At 41.2% G+C, this 21762-nt stretch overlaps 3 protein-coding genes across 4 annotated transcripts; 1 reads left to right on the top strand and 2 right to left on the bottom strand.

Annotated features, from left to right (window-relative positions):
- Nucleotides 1-1733: 1733 nt before the first annotated feature.
- On the bottom strand, nucleotides 1734-5934 carry LOC129172463 (potassium voltage-gated channel subfamily F member 1-like). Its single transcript, XM_054762198.1, has one exon. The coding sequence runs from the start codon at nucleotides 5427-5429 to the stop codon at nucleotides 3984-3986; it is 1446 nt and encodes a 481-aa protein (XP_054618173.1). The 5' UTR covers nucleotides 5430-5934; the 3' UTR covers nucleotides 1734-3983.
- Nucleotides 5935-6424: 490 nt separating this feature from the next.
- On the top strand, nucleotides 6425-11047 carry pdia6 (protein disulfide isomerase family A, member 6). Its single transcript, XM_054762199.1, has 13 exons — nucleotides 6425-6576; nucleotides 6931-7075; nucleotides 7222-7279; nucleotides 7825-7951; nucleotides 8039-8145; nucleotides 8214-8347; nucleotides 8545-8659; nucleotides 8799-8939; nucleotides 9016-9100; nucleotides 9882-9954; nucleotides 10045-10203; nucleotides 10290-10386; nucleotides 10518-11047. Exons 1-13 carry the CDS (start codon nucleotides 6558-6560, stop codon nucleotides 10590-10592), a joined length of 1335 nt encoding a protein of 444 aa, XP_054618174.1. The 5' UTR covers nucleotides 6425-6557; the 3' UTR covers nucleotides 10593-11047.
- hpcal1 (hippocalcin-like 1) lies at nucleotides 10594-20516 on the bottom strand. 2 transcript variants are annotated; one of them, XM_054762200.1, is made up of 5 exons: nucleotides 20450-20516; nucleotides 20265-20362; nucleotides 15030-15487; nucleotides 12954-13059; nucleotides 10594-11581 (listed from the first exon to the last, which is right to left on the bottom strand). In XM_054762200.1, exons 3-5 carry the CDS (start codon nucleotides 15405-15407, stop codon nucleotides 11484-11486), a joined length of 582 nt encoding a protein of 193 aa, XP_054618175.1. In that variant the 5' UTR covers nucleotides 15408-15487; nucleotides 20265-20362; nucleotides 20450-20516; the 3' UTR covers nucleotides 10594-11483. The 2 variants fall into 2 exon arrangements, with proteins under 2 accessions (XP_054618175.1, XP_054618176.1); XM_054762201.1 differs by having other exon boundaries at nucleotides 15030-15482; nucleotides 20450-20500.
- Between the last annotated feature and the right edge of the window lie 1246 nt (nucleotides 20517-21762).

Here is a 21762-nt window from a genome sequence, read left to right as displayed (position 1 = left end):
ATGCAACTATTTTGACTTTATTGTGGTAAAATTACAGTTGTTCATTCCATTCCTGCAGCTGTTTCTCCCCCCAACTATTTCAACTTTATTTTTGTACATTTTCTTCTTGTAATTATGACTTTATTTACATATTTTGAATTTATTCTCTTTTTCTGCAACATCACAATGTTATTCTTGTAAAATTATGTTTTGTTAGATTACAACTTTTTTCTTTTAATATTTTGACATTTTTCTTGCTAAATTACTGCTGAGTTTTCAATGTTGATATGCAAATTAGGTAATGACGCCATCTAACGACTTCTACGACAGCCAATACCTACTTTTCTTACTGAAAAGTTGGCAAAGGTGACGATCATCCAGGTCTGAAATCAGCATTTTCAATGTATTTATAATGAGTGCTATTGAACTGGGGTGCCTTATAAAGGGGAAAAGCCAGGACAATTCCAAGGTCCAGGGGGCCCAAGAAATTGGTAATAACTTATAAAATGAGTAATTAATTAATTGATAGATTTGTAATTGATTAATTTTTTCATGTGTCTCAGAATGCACCATTGCTACTAGTTACATGATATGAAAAAAGGAACCATAAAATCACCTTAATTTAGGCAAAAACATATTTTACTTACTTTTTTAAGACAACTCGTGAAACTTCCTGAGGATGAGACGCCTTCTTAAAGGAGACTTTGGTGAACTTCCAGCGCTGAGAAAGGCTGCTCTCGTCCGCTGAATTCAATTATTTTTCGGGCTACTAGCTTTAGCCGACTGACTGTCAGTCTGACTGTTAGCCGCATGGTTTAGCTGTCGTGTGACGTGGGCTGCCGTGAGCCTCCAAAACTCACCACACTCCGTCACTTGTTGCTCTTCAAATGCGGTATGAAAGCTTTTTACGCCCGCAAGAGAGTTTTCGTGGCACGTGTTAGCAGTCAGGTTGAGGCTCCACTCGGAAGACATGATTGCCACGCTGCCCAAGACGATAGTTAGGGCAAGACACTACACGGCACGCAAGGGTAGCTGCGAGATGCAATCGTGTTAAACCACAGGTAGTCTTTTGTGGTTGGTGTTGAAAGGCATTTATCGGTATACAGTATGCCGACCACGCGATTTTTTACGGAAATCGGCCAATACTGATCGGTATTGGCATCCCTAACATACAGTATACATATTGTAGATGTTTTTTCTCCCTCAGAGACGTGTGTGAAATGTTATTTACTCCCATACTGTTTACAATGCATAACCATGTTCATTCTTTTTATAACAATACCTTCAGTAGTCTGTTGATATACTGCATACAAATACATATTTAACGTTATGGCTTAGTCTACATCCTGCAATATTTACACATTATATATTGTCAGGATTTTTTTTTACTATTGTAATATTGATTTTTATTTTTTATTTCATGATGTATCTTTATGTCATTTATTTTTATTTATTTACTCATTTATATAAGCTTTTCTTTTATAACATTTTTTCTGAGCTATCCACATTGGTTTTTTTTCTCTCCCAGTTTGAAGGTGGTACATGTTAAGTGAACTGAGCGCTTAGATGTGGAGAAAGGGGTGGGATTAAATAAGCTTTGCTTCTTCCTGCTCCTTTTCAAACATGTTGACTTGTGGAAGTTGAGCATGTAATCATGGATAACCGTATAGGATGTATCTGAAGTAATCTGAGTACTTTTACGGTTTCTACTGTACCGCCTGAATGAACTGCCTTTATTACAAGGAAGCTTTTTATTCATTTTAATTTAAATACAGCATATACTCAGACAAGCTGTACAGAAAATGGATGGATGGGCATACAGTATACCCAATAAAGCGATGTCCTGCAGTGCATGCATTTACAGTCAAGACAACATATCACAGCCAGCAAATTCAAACCATTCATCTACAATATTAAGCTTCAATGTCATGTTTTAATGACAGACTCCCGTTGTGACATTTCCAAGGAGTGCGATTTCCAGTTGCACCTTTTCATGTAACCTTCAACTTTGCTTTGCTCCTTGCACCCCACAGTTACAGACACACACTGAGAGGTCAACGTAACGATCAAATCAATCCATACTGTGGACCCGTGAAAGAGAAGCACGTGGTGATGGCTGCAGCCTTGTGAAGTCTTACTGTTTGTTACTGGATTGGGGAGGGAATAGCAGCCTGCATGCAGAGGTCACAACCTTTTAAACATTCCTGCACTGCATGGATGGAGTTTATATCTGTTGCGTTGCCTCACGCAGTCATGCAGTGTCCGAAATTACAGTGACAGGAGAAGACACGCTACGGACAGCTGTGACTGCAAATGGAGCTGCTGCACTCCCTTACGGCCACAACATTAGGCACACGTGATACAGTAATAACGTTATGCTTTGGTACGAATTCAACAATATGTTTGTTACTGTGGTTCGCTACACGAGAAACCGCTCTCAGTATGGTGCAACACGGCTGGAGACAACCACAGTGTATCCCAATGCACACCTTCTACACGCGTTCCAATATTCAAGTGAATGAAAGTGGGGCAAATGGTGCACTGACAACCTTTTTTTGAACAGAAAATCTACAAAATATACATCTAGAATTGAACTAGGAGACACAAGATGGTCCAATACAAAAATGTAAACAAGTTATCTTTGTTTTGAAGATAAAATGTCAAATGACAATTAATTCAGTGTCCCTGTTGGGTACAATAATAAACATTGAAAGTAACACGGTGCTGAGGATTTATACACAGCAATAAACTACAGTACAGTACAAAGCACAAATGTAAAAGCTTGTTAGTCGAGATGAAGTCGTCCTGTCACATTTCATCTGCCTGCAGGGACAGAGGTCAATACTTACTCCATACGTCCCTTTAGGACCGATTCCTTCAAACTCATTTAAAACCTGTAAGAGAGGATTTCCCAAGTGATCCTGCAGCCTCCTGTTCATAATCATACCTTCTTGGTTGTTAAGGTGGAGTGTGGGTTAGTTTCTTGGTTTATTCCAGCGGTTTTCAGACTGTTTGACCCTTTCAGGCCACCGTACTTTTTCAAAGTTCTTTAGCAGTGTGGAAAGGAGCACATCATGTCCACGTAGGGTGTTAAAGAAGTCACATCGCATCACATAATGTAAACAAAAATCAACAAATAGCTTTTTTTCTCTTAAATTATGACTATTACGACTTCAACTACAGTGGAACCTTTAATGTCCGAAACTGTTTCCCCATAGGAAATAATGGAACTATAAATAATCTGTTCCATTGTCATCTTAATTAAATGTACAGGCAATGTTCTTAGTCATGTTAAACATTCTTAACAAGTGGAAAAATAAAGTAACCACTGTTTACATGAAGACGTAAACACAATAAAAGGGCCAGACTTGAACTTTAATGACCAATGCTCGCTGAACTGAGATATCATACGCACAAGACACAACAGTCGCTGTTTTGTATGACTTCAGGGGCGTATTTTTTCTTGAAAATTTTGATTGCATTTGTAAGAGTACAGTCCACGAAACAGCAATCATTTCCTAATTAATTTCTGAAAAAACACAATACAGCAAGGGAGCGATACTCGAACCGTGATATTGCGAGGGACGAATGTATTCCGCATTGCACAAACTATTTTTTTTACCTTTTAGTGATTCACGTGTCACATTTTTCCAACACTAAGTGTAACAAGAAGCTAACTACATTAAATACAACAAAATAAAACAGTTTACCATAAATTTAGAGTAATTGATAACAAGTGACGCTGGAGTGCTTTGAATATGAGATTACTTCTAAAAACTTCATGTTATAAAGCTAAACAAAAGAGTAAAATGCGCTTTAATGCTCGCTGAATGCTGAACTTTTGTGTTTTGGATGGTGTTAGAGGCATATTTTTTCACAAAAATTACAGACTGTACGACCTCATGGGTGTTTGACTTTAGAGGTTCCACTGTATACACACACTTGTCTTTTATTTTGAAATTTTGACCCCCCCCCCCCCCCCCCAATGAGATGAACTCATGCTTTCAGCTATGCTCTCCAAGCTGGTGTCCATGTTGGGGGTCTGGGTTGGCATCCCTCCCCTTCAGGGGGCCTTCAGCAACGACATGTAGGTGCCCCCCCACACGACACACGTGTTTGTGGGTGTCACCCTGCCCCCCATCATGGCCCGAGCGCAAGGCCATCAGTTCAATCTCATGCTTGGCAGCTGTCTCCAGCACCTGCTGCTTGTTGTAGAACAGGACGAAGTTGTTGATGATGGGATGGATGGGCAGGGCGATGGCGATCACGCCGCACAGGAAGCTGATGGCGGCATTGCACCTCCCTAAAGTGGTCTTGGGGTACACGTCTCCGTAGCCCACCGTAGTCATGGTGATGACGGCCCACCAGAAGGACTGTGGGATGCTGGTGAACAAGGTCTCGGGGTGGTTCTGCTCCATGGTGTAGCCCAGCGCAGAAAAGAGGAACACCCCGACGCCCATGTACATGAGGAGCAGGCCCAGCTCCTTCAAGCTGCTCTTCAGTGCAGACGTGAGGGTCTGCAGTCCTGAAGAGTGGCGCGCCAGCTTGAAAATACGCGCAATGCGCATTATACGTAAAGCCTGCACCGCCTGCTGCACGTTGGCCAGCTCCATCACGCCTGCACCAAGAGAGGTCAGAAGGAGCACCATGAAGAAGGGCATGATGGCCATGAAGTCGATAATGTTCATGAAGGCTAGCATGAATTTGACTTTATTGGGCGAGGAGATGAGGCGCAGGATGTACTCGATGGTGAACCAGCCGATGCACACCGTCTCGATGACCTCCAAGGTGGGGTGCTCCATGTGGTTTCCCTCTAGGTCCTCCACCTGCATATCCGGGATGGTGCCTACACACATCACCACGGAGGAGATGAGGATGAAGATAAAGGAGGTGATGGCGATGATATGTGCAGGGAAGGAGGACTCCGGCTTCTCCATGAGCCTCCACACGCACGTCTGGAAGCGCTGCCAGCCGCTTGCAGTTGGATCTCCTTCCCGGTCCACCAAAATTGTCCTCACCTTCTCTGCAATCTCTGCAAGTTCCTCCTCCACCTCCTTCAGGTGGCTCTTGCAACACTCATCCAAGAAATCAGAGCCAACTTTCCAAAACTCCATCTCCTTCATGAAGCAGATGGGGCAGATGCCTCGCTTCACATGGATCTCCCCGTAGTAATAAAGCTCAGTGATGCACCTGAACGCGTCTGGATCCCTGTCAAAGTAAAACTCTCCGTTATCCGGGTCGTAGTCATCACACAGTGCAGAGATATCCTCCGTGGACTGGTGGGACATGGAGTTCACCAGCTCAGCCAAGCGGGTGTCCGGGAAGCGGTTGAGAACGTCCCCGCAAAACACCTGTTTCACCCCGCCGATGTTCACCACGATCTCCGAGTAGTCGCTGCTAGCTTCGGAGCAGCTCCAGTCTGCGTATCTGCTCCTCTGGGTCCCCCACATCGTTCTGAGGAGGGGTGATTCTCTCAAACTTGTTGGACAAGTCTAATTAAGTCAGCAGGGTAGTTTAAAAAATGTAAAAAAAAAAAAAAAAAAAGGAAAGTCATACGTGGTTTCTGTGTGAAGTCTCCTTGCGTTTGGAAGCTGTGCGCGCCGACAAAGTTGGATATGAAGCGAGAGTGATGTTAAGTGAGAAATAACCGAGCCGTCTAACTTCCGGTATTTGCTGTGGTTTTATTTTGAAAGCTCGTATTGATTTTCTCTCTGAACAAACGTGTTGTAGCTACCTAAATACTATCGATTAATTGATCCTGTTACACGAACGATGACCATACTATTCCATGAACTAACATTTGTATCTAGATGTTTTTGTTTTTACATATTTGACAAATTTAGTTCAAAAACTGTCTGAAATAAGGCCATTTGGGCCAAGTCCTGTAATGTTAGCCAAAAGGCTAATTCTTTTACTGTATCTGGTAAATATCTTTTCTAAATAGGAAAAAGATGATTATGATACAAGCTGGGAAAAAACACATTTGAAACACTTGGTACTTACAGTAGAAGTCATTTGTCTCCACCTAGTGCCCAATCCGCCACACACCTACAAAACGTAGCTCTCATTTGACTTGTGACCAAATGAACTCGGTCATTTGTTTTCTTCGAAATAAATAGTAATAATATTTTACTACTTTTAATTACTACTAGTGATACTCATTTTTAAAAACTGTGGTTGTGGTGTTGGGATGTTGTGTTTACTTGACTTTTAGCATCCAAAATTGTAAGCTCCTATTTCCGGAATGCACAATATGTGGACTGTTACGTCACTACCACATTTTAGAAAAATACTGCGCTCTAAACTACATTGTAAACATTTGCATGTTCATGTTGGGAACTCGTAGGTATTCGTCATTTCCTCTGTTTCAATTATTGGTGAACGTAGCAATACCTTTAACCCTTACACGGCGTCTTCCGATTGGTCGACTGCTCGGAGCGCTCATTCTCAGCCAATCAGCGTGGGCCACGGTGAGTCTCATCCACTGACTTTTCTGCTCGGGCGCTGCATCAGCCCTTGTGTGTGTACTGTACTGTGTATGTTTGCTAGCAAAAGAAGTCGTGGAAGCGCCATAAGCCATGAAATCACAACTTTTTGGTGAGTCAAACTTGTGCAGTAGTTTTCGTAACTTCTTTAAAACGTCAAAATGTAGAGTTTGTTTGAGAACAGGTTATCAGAAAGCGTAGCTTGTTTGGCTAGCTTGTAATAATGACTGTAGCGCCAAATGTTTGCAGGTCCCTGTAATTAAATACAAACCTCAAATTTTAACCAATAACGTGTCCATGTTATATTAATCGTGTTTTTTTCTTAAAAACTGCCTCATACGTTTTATATTAAACGTGTCTTACATTGGCTTTTTCCATTACTCTGCATCACTACATGCTTCAGAACATTGTATTTAGTCCTAATATATGACTTATATATATATATATATATAACACATTTTTGCAGGAGTGTCGTTGGGTTGCTCGCTGCTTGTGTGTATCAGCGCCTTTTATTCCTCCAGCGATGATGTAATCGAACTGACCCCATCCAACTTCAACAAAGAGGTGATCCAGAGCGACAGTCTATGGCTAGTGGAGTTCTACGCTCCCTGGTGAGTGCGTACACATCTGGGATGGGCATAAACTAGCGCCAGTGTGTGTTCCACTAGAACTAAATCATGCTGAGTTACTTGTATTAATAAATTATTACAGTGCACCTGATTATCAAATAAACGTTCATCGAATTACATCTTTACAGGTGTGGACACTGTCAAAATTTGACGCCTGACTGGAAGAAGGCAGCCACAGCCCTCAAGGTAAACACTACATATTTGTGTTATTAGGATACATTTAGTTTAATGGGAGTACTCAAGTTTGAAGCACACTAAGAAAGTTGTGGAGTTGACATGTAATTAAGCTATGTAATAAGTGTGTTTTACCTCAGTGCCCACTTTCTTGCCGCAAGGTACCCACTAGTACTCGGCTCAACAGTGCTACTTGCTTTTGCACTGGCTATTATTTCCAATACCTTCTAGTACCAAGAGTATATGGCTAGAAACTACACGCATACTAACGTTACCTTACTCCAGTCTCCAACTGGCCACAGCGCTTTCTTTTCTTGCTGCTCTCAGTCTTCTCTTGGATGAAACATATGACTATTAAGTCTCCTTCCTGTGCCGCTTCTCAGGCTATTGTAATGCTTGAGGATGCATGGCTAAAAATGACCAAAATAAACACATTTTTAAGTTAGCGTACCCTGTTGCTGGAGTAGTCTACTCCAGTCTCACTTGACTGTTTTCTCGCAGCCCTCAGTCTCCTCTTGGATATGCTTGAATGTTCTCCTTCCTGTGCCGCCTCACAGGGTATTGTGAAGGTTGGTGCAGTAGACGCAGACCAGCACAAGTCTCTGGGAGGCCAGTATGGCGTCAGAGGCTTCCCCACCATCAAGATCTTTGGTGCCAACAAGAACAAACCAGAGGATTATCAAGGTACCTGAGGAGAGGATGTTTTATGGCATTTTTGCGCTCTATTCAAAAAGTGGTGTCAACTCATTGGAAGTTTCTCGCATCCCCCAGGTGGACGCAGTAGCCAGGCAATCGTGGACGGCGCCATGAGTGCTCTACGCGCTCTGGTCAAAGAGCGACTCAGCGGCAAGTCTGGTAGCTCTGGGTACAACAGACAGGTATGAGATGATTCAAAGCAGCTTTAATGGTGCATACAAAAAGCTAAGTGCCCCCCAATCCTCAATAGAGTGGCGGTGACAGCGGTGGAAGCAAAAAGGACGTGGTGGAGCTCACAGACGACAACTTTGACGAGATGGTCCTGGAGAGCAACGACGTGTGGCTGGTGGAGTTCTTCGCCCCCTGGTGTGGACACTGCAAGAAGTGAGTTGGACTCTTGGAAATGTCAAAGTAAACATCCAAGTAAAACTGTTTTTTTGTCCAGCTTAAGTTGGACTCCCATTTTTTAGGAAAATAGGCCCCTAAAATTGCACAGAATATTTTGAAAGAGTGTTCCTGTGCATTTTAGTGAGCTTCGTAAAGTATGGTTTATATGATGGTTGACTGTGTGCAATCACCAGTCTGGAGCCTGAGTGGGCTGCTGCCGCTACAGCCGTCAAGGAGCAGACCAAGGGCAAGGTTCGCCTCGGAGCTGTGGATGCAACCGTACATCAGGGGGTGTCCAGCCGATATGGGGTGAGTATTACAGCATCAACGTGTACATCACATCAGTCGTTGGTTGTGGCCCCTGCTGGTTGCAATCAAGCAGTGCACCTTGTTCGTACTATACAGCAGTCCTTTCTTAACTCGGAATACCTACTCTCCATGTATGCAGATCCGAGGTTTTCCCACCATTAAAATATTCCGCAAGGGCGAGGAGCCTGAGGACTACCAGGGAGGACGCTCCCGAAACGACATCATCGCAAGGGCCCTGGATCTGTTCTCTGATAACGCCCCAGCTCCTGAACTAATAGAGGTCAGTTCGTGCCAGGACAAAAGTAGGTGGACACAGGAAAAGGAAGAATAACTGCATGAATGTGTTGGTCGTGCAGATTGTCAACGAAGACGCCCTGAAGAAGACGTGTGAGGACAGTCAACTGTGCATCATTGCCGTCCTGCCGCACATTCTGGACACAGGTGAGACACACACTTTCATACACACACCTTTTGTACCGAAGAGCCTCGCCTATTTGCAGTTCAGCATTCACATCCCTGCATATTTGTGGATTTCTTTTCTCTGCTTTAAATTGCATATAGAAGGTGATTTAATGGCAATGAACAGCTATGAATCCAAAACGCTGTCCCACAAGTTAATTTGCTCAACATTTTCCAGCAGGAAAATGCTTGACAAGACGCAATGTTGTGTAACTGCACTTTCTGTATACTGTATGCTTGTAATTGTTTCTTAATGTGTAAAACGGAACTTAAAATGCATGTAATTAACTGTGACACTATTATAGGGTTTAGAGCAGGGCTCACCAACGTGGTGCCCGCGGGCACCAGGTAGCCACCCCACGACCACATGAGGTGCCCGCAAGCCTGCTTTTCATTCAGGTTTTCAGTTAATAATGAAAGAACAGTAGAAAGAAATGCATTCTGAAATACAAAATGTGAGTTGTGGACACCAGCATTTTGTTAATGTTCTGGTAAAACAAGCACATTCGCTTTGTTTGGGTTTAAAATAAGCTCTGAAAATAAATGTTACAAAAATGAGTAGCTCTTGGCCATTTTCATTTTGTAAAAGTATCTCTCACAAGGAAAAACGTTGGGGACCCCTGGTTTAGAGTGTCAAAAATAGGTGTTTTAGTGCTTTTTATTGGTGTGTCCATTGTTTGTTTTTCTTTTTTTTTTCACCATTCGTGGGAGTAACCTTACTAAGTATTAGTGCCTTTAAAGGCAGTACATTTTATGTCCACAGGTGCTGCTGGGAGAAACGGCTACTTGGAAGTGATGCTGAAGATGGCCGACAAGTACAAGAAGAAGATGTGGGGGTAAGAACTGAAGCACACTGCCATCATGCGGTATGGACTCTTCAGAGTCTCAGTGGAGAAGTGACTTAACAAGCTTCTTCCTTCCATCAGCTGGCTATGGGCCGAGGCTGGCGCTCAGATGGAGCTTGAGGCCTCCTTGGGTATCGGTGGCTTCGGCTACCCCGCCATGGCTGCCATCAACACGCGCAAGATGAAATTCGCTCTCCTCAGGGGCTCCTTCAGCGACACCGGTATTCACGAGTTCCTCAGGTGAGACATGCATGCTCCCTTTTGTGTTTTCGGAAAAGCACAGAAGGAACATTTAAAGCAGCAAGAAACAACACACTCTTTTGCAGGGAGCTTTCTGTCGGCCGAGGCTCCACCGCCACGTTGGGAGGCGGAGTCATGCCTAAAATTCACACTGTTGAACCCTGGGATGGTAAAGATGGACAGGTAAGAGCAACATTTTCATGTATGGTGCGTTGAATGACCAGAATGTCAGGTATCGCTGGATAACAATGCAATGATAGTGCTATGATGTTTGGTTGTATAGTGTAATGCCAAAAATATTGTCTATCACCCAGCTTCCTGAGGAAGAGGACTATGACCTTAGTGACGTGGAACTGGATGATGTCACCAATGACAAAACTGAGTTATGAGAAGAAAAAAAAAAAAAGTAGGGGGGACCAGGATCCGACCCTGACTATAAGGCTTGGATCTGGTCTGGTTCTATGCGACCTTCACCTTCCCTTCTCCTGTGGATGGATGGAAGGCCTGTTCGGTCGCAGTTACTGAAATACTCCAGAGGAGGCGCCTCATTTCTCACATCGTCTGTCGTTAAGTCACACACACACACAGTGGGGTGGGGGGCACTGTTCTTCCCTCAGTTAACTGCTGAAATAATGGAGCATATTTAGAGAGGAGGGGAGGAAACTGATTGTGATGTTTTGAGTGTTCATTTGTCTCTTTTTCAAAGTTCCTATGTTAAAATGTGGATTCAAAACAATCTTAAATGTTAAACCGGCATATTTTTTTTTTTCTGTTCCGATCCAATGGGTGAGTCTCTTGGTGGGTTCAGAGTAAAGAGGCCTGGGGTGGGGGGGTTAATGTGCAACATCTTGTGTAGATTTTTCTTACACAAACTTTATTTCAATTGTGTGAAAACATGTTTGTTACAATAATAAAACATTACACAACCACAGTCTCTCTATTTAAAGTCACATAAAAATGCATTCCACAGAGTGCATGCAATACTAAAGGCATATACATCTTATGTATAGAACAGCCACTCAGCATTCCTGAGCAACATATAGTCACTTCTCAACAGTTCAAATGTAATATTCATTTAACGTAACGTAGCTGAGTCATAATACTTTGAAGTAAGTGATCCAGCCAATATAAATACATGATATGGCACTTGACTTGGGGGTAAAAAGCATTTACACAGAATAAGCGCATCAGTCCACAGAAAAGCCACGATAATGTAAACATAAGACATGGAGTGCTATACTGTACATGTCAGGACCATGTTGTTTTCCAACAGTGCGGCCTCAGAACTGACGAGAGGTTCCCTGATCGGACTGCAGGAGTCTGACGATGGATGGGTCACTCTTGGCACCTTTAATGAACTCCTCCAAGGACAAGCGACCTGTCCCGTACACGGCACAAAAGCAGCACACTTAAGGACAGCTAGTTGACACGTTGGCCACCAGGTGGTGCTGTGGGCTTGCTGTCATATCTATTATGCCTGTCGTCGGGATCAAGTGACATCTGCAAGGCACCATGCGTCCAAAAATCGGGAGAAATCGGAGGAAGCCTGGGAAATAAGGGAGGTCTTCCGGGAAAATCAGGAGCGTCGCCATTAAAGAAGGGTGATTTATTGTTTTAACTTTTACTATTACATATTTATTGCACCTGTTGTTACTAGGGCTGTCAAATTCTTCAAATTTGTAATCAGATTAATCAGTTTTCAAATTAATTCATCATTATCAATCACCATTTGCAACTATGTCTGAAATATGCCCATTTTTACTGTATTTTATTGAAAGAAAGATAACAGGACAGGATTACAGTATATACAGTATATTTGTATTAACAGCTCCAAACTAACTGAAAATTTCAATCAAAATTAAATGAATTAACACTAGTGTCTTTAATAGTAGCAGGACATTTGAATCACACTTTAACTGTGTTGTTATGAGCAATGAGTGGTTGACAGGTCACCATGTCATCACAGGGGAGTATTTTCTGGGATTTCCGAGCATACTTAAATGCTGCAAATTGAATTTCCGCATTACAAAGTGAGTGATAATATCCACTTATTGTTTTTCCTTGTATTTCTTTTTATGTAGACCACACATAGATGTGTGATATTCGCAGTGTCCCTAAATGCATCTCGCTGTAGTCTAGTGACAATGAGGAAGTGTCGTTCCGATGACGAAGGGACTAGAGACGTGTTTGTGAGCTGGAGATACATATACACATAGATGTGTGATATTCGCAGTGTCCCTAAATGCATCTCGCTGTAGTCTAGTGACAATGAGGAAGTGTCGTTCCGATGACGAAGGGACGGGAGACGTGTTTGTGGGCTGGAGATACATATATGGAGATGGAATTGCGCTGCTGTTGATGTGTTCAGGTCAGAAAAGAAGTTATAAAAGAACGTCAGACTGTGTGACTCTATGGAGACGCTACACTGTGACTCAGTCTGCCGTCATAACAGAGAGGTGTGGCTTACCATGATCCGCATGCATTGAACATAATTAATGAAATACATTAGTTCTACTGTGTATCTTATTGTGTGTGTGTGTGGCTCACTTTGAGGCTACTGTTTGTGTATCAAGAGTTAGGTCCGATGCCAATGAAGATTGTGCCTTTATGTAACATGTTTCTTTCCCATGAACAGATAATAATCCATGCTCTGTTGGCAGGTGTGTAACGCATGTTGGGTGGTGAAGAGGTGCAGTGTTATCGATATGTTTTTGCTGAAACAGACAAATATAGCAAAACATCAGTCTCACCGTCGTTGTCGATATCCATCTGTCTGAAGATCTTATCCGTCCGTTTCTCCGGTGTGGATTCATCCTCGGGCATCTTCATCACGGAAGACACCATCTTATAAATGGCCTACAAAAGAATGGTGACACACAGGATGGTTATTTTTACTCAAGGCATTTATAACCGCTAACATTTTGAGTAGTTTTGTACTCTACAAAAAGGTCTTGCTGGAATGAGGAGAAAAGCATGGGGGCAAAAACACCTGAAGAGCAACAAAAGCATTGATGCATTTCTTATGGGCAAACACAACAGGCTAAAGCCAATATTGATACGACCCAGCAGGCAGCTCAGCTCACCGCATTGGAGTAGTAAATATAACCACAGAAAGGGCATGGGCATGCTCCAGGAGAAAACATCTACCGTCCTACATGCACTCAAATCCTTTTTAACAGAAAGCTGATAAATGAATAGGAAGGACGCAGATATACCATTTTGGTGAAATATGAGGACCTTTTTCAACCTTAAATAATAGTCAACTAAGCAGTTTGTGTGAAAATTGTTCCCCTACTGCAGTGGAAACTCCACAAATTCCAAACGCCCAAAAGGTTGCACAGTTCAGAGTTTAACCAAAATTTCCAAGAACAGCGTTTTTGAGTTACAAGCTAGTAGAGGTGTGTTAGACTTGTTGACTGTTCGACAATTCGATTCGGAGGAGTCTGGACTATCAGTGTCACGTCAAATCATATAAAAATGTCATGTGATCAAGATTGTACCATTCTGACTACATGGGAGGTGGCCACGGCTGCTGCGGAGCATACATTTTTACATAGAATGTCTTTGTGTTATAGTCTATTTTGAAAGCAAACCAATCTAATTTGTGCTAATAAAGAATTGAAAATGAAGTTGTGTTTAACAGAAGACCTATACTTAGCATGCATTCATAAAAACACCCGCTTCAGTGGCACAGTCCAAAGGAGCTCAGGTGAGCGCTAGCTTTGAACGCTAGGAAGACCGTGAACATCTATGCACTTACTGGCTCAAATTGGCTACTAAAAAATCTGTGTGGAAGTATTGTGACAAGGTTAAAGATGACTCCAGAAAGCAGATGTGGGAGAAAGTCACTGTTTTGCAAGACTCAACCAAGTCAAGTCTCAAGTAAAGACTTGCAAGTCCAACTTTATTAAAATGTGACCATGCAAAATACGCATTTTTGACCTGGAATTAATATAAAATTAATTAAGCAATTAATTATGCTCAATATTTCAAGTTAATTAAGATAAAAAGGTGTATTTTCTTAAAGTGTGCAGGGTAGGGGGTACATGGCTTCAGGGCAAATGTCTGAAGGGTACGCCACCGTAAAATGTTTGGCAACCACCGCTTTAGAGGCTCCACTGTATTTGCAATTCTGCGACACGTAGTGGTTTTTCCAATCAAACATCTTTATTACCTCCGCCAAGCGCAGCGCAAAGCACAAGCACTGAGGTCATGTGTTTGTTTGCTTGTGTTCAAAATAACTTGAAAGTTCAGAATGGATTTGGATGAAATTTTCAAGAATTGTCACAAATTGGATATGGAAGAACTGATTACATTTTGGGGGTGATCCGAATCGCCGTCTGGATCCAAGAATTTTTTAAAGCATTCTTTAACTTTACTTTGCAAAATAGGATCATTTTCGGCATTTGTGCATCTAACTCCACAAAAAATGGTCAGAGCGCTTGGGAAAAAAAACTACAAGACAAGTTTCCAACAGGTTCTACAAAATATCAAAGTGTATGAATGTATGAATGTAGGATTGCTTTTAGGTTTTAGGACCCGCAGCATACAATAATATGGAAACTGGTACTGCTTGAATAGTACTAATTGCTATTTTGCCCCTGCAGGTTCTTCTTGCCCTGTTAGTACCACAACAAGAAATACTAACAAACAACAAAAGAGTAGAGTAAGGTCTCCTGAAATTAATGTCCTTTCCTGAACTTAATTGTCATATTTTATTCAAAAGGAGAGTGATGACAGCAAGAAAATGGTTGCAGCAGTGGAGACTGTGGGAGTGTAATACTGCGGGTACAAGAACTAGGATCTCGTAACAGGTAGTACCTCACCTGGACTATCTCCAACATCTCAGCCCGACTGATGTAGCCATTGCCATCCAGATCATACATGCTGAAGGCCCAGCGCAGTTTCTGCTCCAGCCCACCGCGAGACGTCACACTCAGCGCGATGATGAACTCCCTGAAGTCGATGGTGGCGTCGCAGTTGGTGTCGAAAGTGCGGAAGACGTGCTCAGCAAACTTGGAGGCGTCTCCGTAGGGGAAAAAGTTAGCGTAGATCTTCTTGAACTCCTCCACAGTCAGGTGGCCTGTGGGGCAGTCTTTGAGGAAGCCGCGGTACCACTCCTGCAGCTCGTGGTCGGTAAACTCTGTGTTCTCTCTCAAATCGTTGAGGACCTCAGGTCGCAGCTTACTGTTCTGTTTTCCCATGATGCAGCTGGGCTGGTGTTTGTACAGTATCCACACTCCCACTGCTTTTGTTTTAGAAGACCACTCTGCTTCCTTCTCTCCTGCAGGGGACCAACAACTGTCATTAATATCCTTGTTGGAAAACACTCAATGATTCATGGGTTCAATACACTCACAGGTAGTCGTGCTGCATTCGAGTGATTTGGGAGATTGACTGTTGGATAGGCAGGGATTGTGCTTGACTCTCACTAGAGTGTGGTACATTCAGACTAAACACTGTGCCAACAAATTTTAAACATCAGAACTTCACAAAGGCTAACCAGAGCTTAACATGCCCACATGACGCGGTTTAACTGACAAATCATGACCAGGTAATACTGTTTTATTCCAGTCCTGTAGGTGGCCGGCATCATTAGCAAATTAACAATCTCGATTCTGACTCCAGTTTATGTTAATGATACTGGTACGTTATAATAATACACTGGCATGATAAAATAATCATAACAAAATGTATATGAATATTATAATATATAATTATATCATTGTTTTAGTTTATTTTTATTATTTCATTTATTTATTTAAGGTTTAAATTTAATTATTTAAGTTTTTGTGCGTTAAAAAATAATTTTTCCTTTTTTATACAACAAAAACCAACAAATACAGTCATCCTTCGCTATATCGCGGTTCGAATATCACTCCCTCACTATATCGTGTTTTTCCAAAAAATTATTAATTAAAAATCACCACTGTTTCGTGGTTGACTATGGCCTATTATGAGTGAAAAAACATTGAAAGACAATTTCTATGTAGTATTCTGGTCACTAGGCATCAGTAATGTTATGAGACATGACGTTAGATTTTATTACCTTTCACACTGCATGGAGCCGACATGCCATGGCTGAGACGGACATGCCATGGCTGAGATCGTGTGGAAAAAAAGGTTCTTCTCTCATGCTGTGTGGAAGTGGTACGTTTTTGGCTTCTTTGTCCTTCTTCCCCACTCCGTTTCAAACACTTTAAGTTTAGAATAAGTAAATTGGAAAGGCTAGTTAGCTTGGTAGCTTGCTATGCTAGCGGCAGCCGTCTTTTGTCCCTGTAGTGATCCCGTAGCCTGCGCAATGTGATGTAAATAAAGAATAATAGAGTGTAAAAGTGACTATTGGGGTGTTATTTCATATCTACAGGTCTCTAATAGTGGTAAAAATCATATTTAGAAAGTCTTAAACGGGCTTTCTATGTTGTAACTATGAAAATATTCCATTTATTAATATTGAGTCCTACTTTGAGGAAATTCACTTATCACGGTGAAGTCTGGAACCAATTAACCACGATAAATGAGGGATTACTGGATTCCTTTGTGTTTCAGATAAAAATGTACTATTTGTTTGTTGGAATGTTAGATTGTTATGTTATATAGTGAATCAACTCACTAGAGAAATATGGTTAATCATCATTTTTGCGCAATCGTATGAACTCGCTAAGAAAATGCATTGCCAGGCAATAATTGCCTTTTCTGTGCTACCAAGAGTGTGAACTCACACAGCAGGTGACACAATCCGACAGCTGTTTTTTTTTTGTGTAAGCGTGATCGCCACACTTAGAGGTTGAACTGAATAAAAAACAGGAATGTGAGTATAGTACTTCCCCAAACTGGATGACCCATTAGACTTGTATGCCCCTCACTTAAATCAATGACAAGTGCTGTACTAACATTTAAAAAGCTGTTTGACCAAATTAGGTCATCTCTTGAGAAAACACATTACTGGCATTTATGACATTTTTTAACATTGAGCTGAATGAACATTCTGCCTGCCCGATAAGGCACAGAGAGCCCCTCGAGTTTGCCATTCCTCATGCCCAACCCCCATGTGCTGCCTGGTCCTACTTTTTCCAGTGGCTTCCCCGCCTAATGAGTCTGCTTCACACGCTGGAGGTTGCAATGGAGCAGCAGGCCAATTTCACTGCAGCTTGCAAGGCTCACCTCTTTTCTATGTCACAGTTGGTCAAAACAACAGAGCCCTTTGCTGTGTCCCCAGATGCAAATGACTTTATGTAAGGCAAAAAAAACAAAACTGCATGTGTTTAATTACATGAACTTGGACAGAGAAGAACAGCCAGACTTGTAACTGCACGTGAATAGAACAAATTATGTACATTTATGTCATATTATCACAGGAATTGTCCCACGTTTACAACCGTATTACAGCATTTCCTCAAAGAGTGACGACATGCCTTATAAAATTCACCTCAACATGACTATGACTGATGCCAGCATGTGCTGTAGACGTGTTTGCCTCAACACAGAGCAGACGTGGCATCTGTAAAGATGAAATTTTACAGTGGAGTTGCAAGATAAACCGACTCTAACAAGAGCAGAAGCTTTGACAAATTTCACCACCAACCAGCCAAGAATCAGGGATTCAAAAAAAGCTGGAAGTGAGAAATGATACTGTATCGTGAGTCACTGAGGCTTTGAAACAATTTCGTAATATACTGTAAATATAAAATACACATACACACACAGAGCAATGCAATGCAAGTTAACATTTTACAAATTAAATTAGTAGATTGTAATGTATTGTCATAGATTTTTTTCATTCTACTTTTCTTAAAAGTAGTGTTCACATCGGGAATTGGGAAAAAATGAAATTATACACCAGTAAAACGAATAGAAAATGTATTTGTACTAATACACTGATAATAAACACCTGGTACTCTCTGCAGTTGAGCATTTCGAAGCCCCGATAAGAGTTCGTACGGTAAAGAAAATGTGGGGATTATTATTTTCTTCAGCTCAAACCTCTTTTCTTCACGATCAAAAATGTAAAACACAGTGCTCACTTAAATCTGGTTGTTCATTTAATGATGGTAAGGGTCACACATCATTACCCCGTGATCACACCTGTGCAAACACGGGCAACATTTTAAAGCACTCTTTCATGCTTTTTAATTGGATGTAAATCAAACAAAACATGAGCTCAGAGTGCAGGAGGACTCTTCATTTTGTGTGCGCTGGTTATAATAAAGACACCATCAAAGGGGTGAACCGATGTGGTGTCATCGGGTTAAAAATGATAAAAAGAGAGAATAAGAAATGAGCTCTGTAGTTATTTATCATGCTTTTTGTGCTGGTTCTCTGAAGTACCGTGGAGAACATCACGCACTGGATCAGGATGAAGTCCCCTGACACACCAGTTGCCAAGGCAACGGAATAGTGGTGCTAAAGCTCAAGTAAGGGAGGCAGTGCAACTGTCAATTCGGGGCACTAAATAATGCGGCACATATGGTATATAACATAATCGGACACATAATAAGCATTTACAAAGATTGGGATGAACAAGGCAATATCAGTGAACCTTTGACCTCAGAAATGTTCCTCACATCTTGTACAAACTCAAAAGAGTGTCAGCTTAGGAATTCTGACATAAAAGTCCCGCCGTTTGGTAGCCTACTACTGTGACTATTACCACAACAGCAAGTCGTGTACTTTAATATCGTCACAATTTTCCCATTTTTGACAGTTGTAATGCAAAAAAAAACAAAAAAAAAACAGTACAGTACAGAACTGCACTGCATAGTGGAAAACTCATGTAGGTGTGATGTGTGGGCAGCCTGATACTGTTGTGTTTATTTTCCACTGCGCATATCTTTACTATATAGTATCCCTTTCCAACAGCCAGTTAGTGAGCAGTCGAATGCTATGATTCCCATCAACAATTCTAGGAGTAAACAGCTCAGTTTTATTTGTTTCAGTCAAATTAAATTAAGTGTTTGACTCACTTATGATGATGGGTAGCACTCATTTTTCATTTTGGATATTCATAAATATACTGAAATACAAATATTAACCCTTGAGTGGTCCTTGACATTCTGTAAGACATTTATTGTTTAATTTCATTGTTTTATTTTATTTCATTGTATGTATGTCATATATGCATGCATTCCTTAAACAAATCATTATGTTATTTATATTTATTCATATATTTTGTTGCTTTATTTAACCCTTTCAAGGCCAGTATATTTACAAAACCTGACCAAAACAAAAAAGCCAAACAAAACAAAAAAGGTGATCAGACTTTTACAACAAAGTATCAGAACTTTTCCTGGAGAAGAAAAGGCATGTACTTCACATATAGATAAAAGGTAACAAAAATTATAATTGGGTCTAAGAAGTATCTGAAAACATTTTGACAACATTTTTTAACCAATGTGAATTATTCTCCCCTTTATTTGTTATCTCCTGATGAGTAACCAGTATTAACATAAAACAACTCAGTGTCTCACCAGCCATGAAGCTCACCGCACGTCACTGTTTTCATTGTTATTATTTATTTATTTATTTATTTATTTTTTACATACACACCTTTCAAAACACATTTTCTGTATCAACAATTTTGCTGCATGGTTTGAGCGGGAAAAACTAGCACCCTCTAGTGGACAAATATAAAAGCCCAACACTTCCATCATAACATCAAGGGTTGCATTGGTTTATGTTAACAGATTTTTTTTACATTTAATTTTCAATGGTTTTCAATTGGACATTTTTGCCTCGAGGAATGACAATGTCACTTCTTGTTAAGCCCGCATTACGAAACAGATGACAATTATTTTAAAAATAAATATCCTCTGTCACCTATATTTATTCAACGCAGCCAAACTGGCTTAAAAATAAAACGAACAATGACACAAAATGTCCCCAGGATCTCTAAAGGGTTTGTTGTGTGGTCAACACAGCCAAGACCGCAATAAGGATGTGATGCGGTCTTAAATGGGTGTAACCCTCAAACTACCGTCCTGTCGTCACTTGAATTGTCACGACACACTTTGTAAGAGTTGCTATGTCATAAGAAGTTTGTTTAAAAAGAAAGAAAGAAATACCTTTCCTTTTTTATTGGGGCTGTATAGTCTTCCGGTAGAAAAGTACGTTTTGGTCGGTCCACTTTTATGTCGTCTTCACAGCAGCTTATCTTCAACTTCTGACGAATAAAACATAAAAGAATGCACTCTGAAATGTGTTAAAGCTGACTTTGGTGATAAAATGTAGTATAATAGTTATTTTTTACCGTAGCGTCTTGCCGATGCTGAAGCTTGGACGGTTGGTGGAAGATGTGACAAGAGCTCGATTTTCATCCGGCTTGTCCATAAAACAACAATGGGGTAGACTCTTCATTTACATGTCGACTAAACATCTCTCTGTGGTAACTCCACTTTTATGGAATTCTAAATGGTATTAAACATTTACAGTAGATGTTTTGGTTGCCAAAAATATTTGATTTTGATGGTTTGCCTGCTCGTACGTGTGTCGTATATCCACGCGCCCCCCTACAAACAGAGTGGTTCATTCCACTCTCTGCTCGTTGCTTCCATCGGAGAAAAAGTCTCAGCGTCCGGTGGAAAATTATCTCTGAGGACTATTATTAGCTCTGTATCTGAAATACACGTCTGAGAAAAAACATCTGAATGCAAAGTTATTGCAAGAGTTATTCAAAAAGTTCCAGTTCAAAACTCAAGTTTACCGCCAAGAATCTGTATTTTTTTTAAATCCATAAGCCAGCACCAGTCTTTTTAAAGTTAAGGTCAAAGCTGCAAGAGTGTAATGATCTGCGTTTTGACAAATTAAAAACATTTATTCTTAATTCTGCAAGCTTTTTACCCAAGTAAGCCCATGCAAGTGTATCTTCACTTTTGCAGGTTACAGTGACACTTCAGGAAGTGTGGTGTGTATGTTAGCATTTCAAGTGAGTGAATCAATTATTAACTGTGTGTGTGTGTGCGTGTGTGTGTGTGTGTGTGTGTGTTTCTGAAGCCTGACACCTGTTCCCATAAGCACATGGCGTGTTTATCTCACTCTACCTAAGGGGAGGGAAGGGGTGCATGCAGGTGTAGGGAGATGAGGGGCACTTCTTTTTACACTTGTGTTGTATAGAATGTGCAGTAAACGCAAAAGCTTGGCTTTATTGGTTTTCTGTGTTATTATATGTGGTTAACTTATTTATACATTTGCATGGCAGTTAAGAATGTTAAAAGGTCACTCCAAAAATTGCAGTAATGGGCCACTAGCGGTGAAAAAGTGTCTTACTTTATCCTTATAGGGTGCGTTTGTCTGATTTTTTTCCCTGATTGTGTTCCTGCTGCTTCTCCCTGACCTTTCTCTGTTGTGTGAGGTAGCAGAGTCATCTTCCCCAACCTAAGTTCAGCAGGAAACAGCACAGCAAGCGCAAATGGCATACTTTCTTTCTAGAGAGTAGGCTTGGGGCCATAAGCAACCGGGCCCCAACAAATTCTGCCTAGCAACAAGTGGCCACGGAAACAATCTTTTTCTTTTCTCCAACTTCTCAGTCAGGAAAGTAGCTATTGCCTGTCCCGGAAGTTGCTA

The sequence above is a fragment of the Dunckerocampus dactyliophorus genome, chromosome 19 (genome assembly GCF_027744805.1).
Source record: "Dunckerocampus dactyliophorus isolate RoL2022-P2 chromosome 19, RoL_Ddac_1.1, whole genome shotgun sequence".
NCBI lineage: Eukaryota > Metazoa > Chordata > Actinopteri > Syngnathiformes > Syngnathidae > Dunckerocampus > Dunckerocampus dactyliophorus.
This window is presented reverse-complemented; position numbering and strand designations above follow the sequence as displayed.

Bases quoted from the DNA above. Each gene is read 5' to 3' on its own strand.
- LOC129172463 (XM_054762198.1), bottom strand. From the start codon at position 5,429: ATGTGGGGGACCCAGAGGAGCAGATACGCAGACTGGAGCTGCTCCGAA.
- pdia6 (XM_054762199.1), top strand. The intron at 7,952-8,038 runs GTACCTGAGGAG...CGCATCCCCCAG, and splicing joins CAAACCAGAGGATTATCAAG to GTGGACGCAGTAGCCAGGCA. The intron at 8,348-8,544 runs GTGAGTTGGACT...TGCAATCACCAG, and splicing joins TGGTGTGGACACTGCAAGAA to TCTGGAGCCTGAGTGGGCTG.
- hpcal1 (XM_054762200.1), bottom strand. From the start codon at position 15,407: ATGGGAAAACAGAACAGTAAGCTGCGACCTGAGGTCCTCAACGATTTG. The intron at 13,060-15,029 runs GTGAGGTACTAC...ATTCTTTTGTAG, and splicing joins AGATGTTGGAGATAGTCCAG to GCCATTTATAAGATGGTGTC. The intron at 11,582-12,953 runs GTGAGACTGATG...TGTACGGGACAG, and splicing joins GATGGATATCGACAACGACG to GTCGCTTGTCCTTGGAGGAG.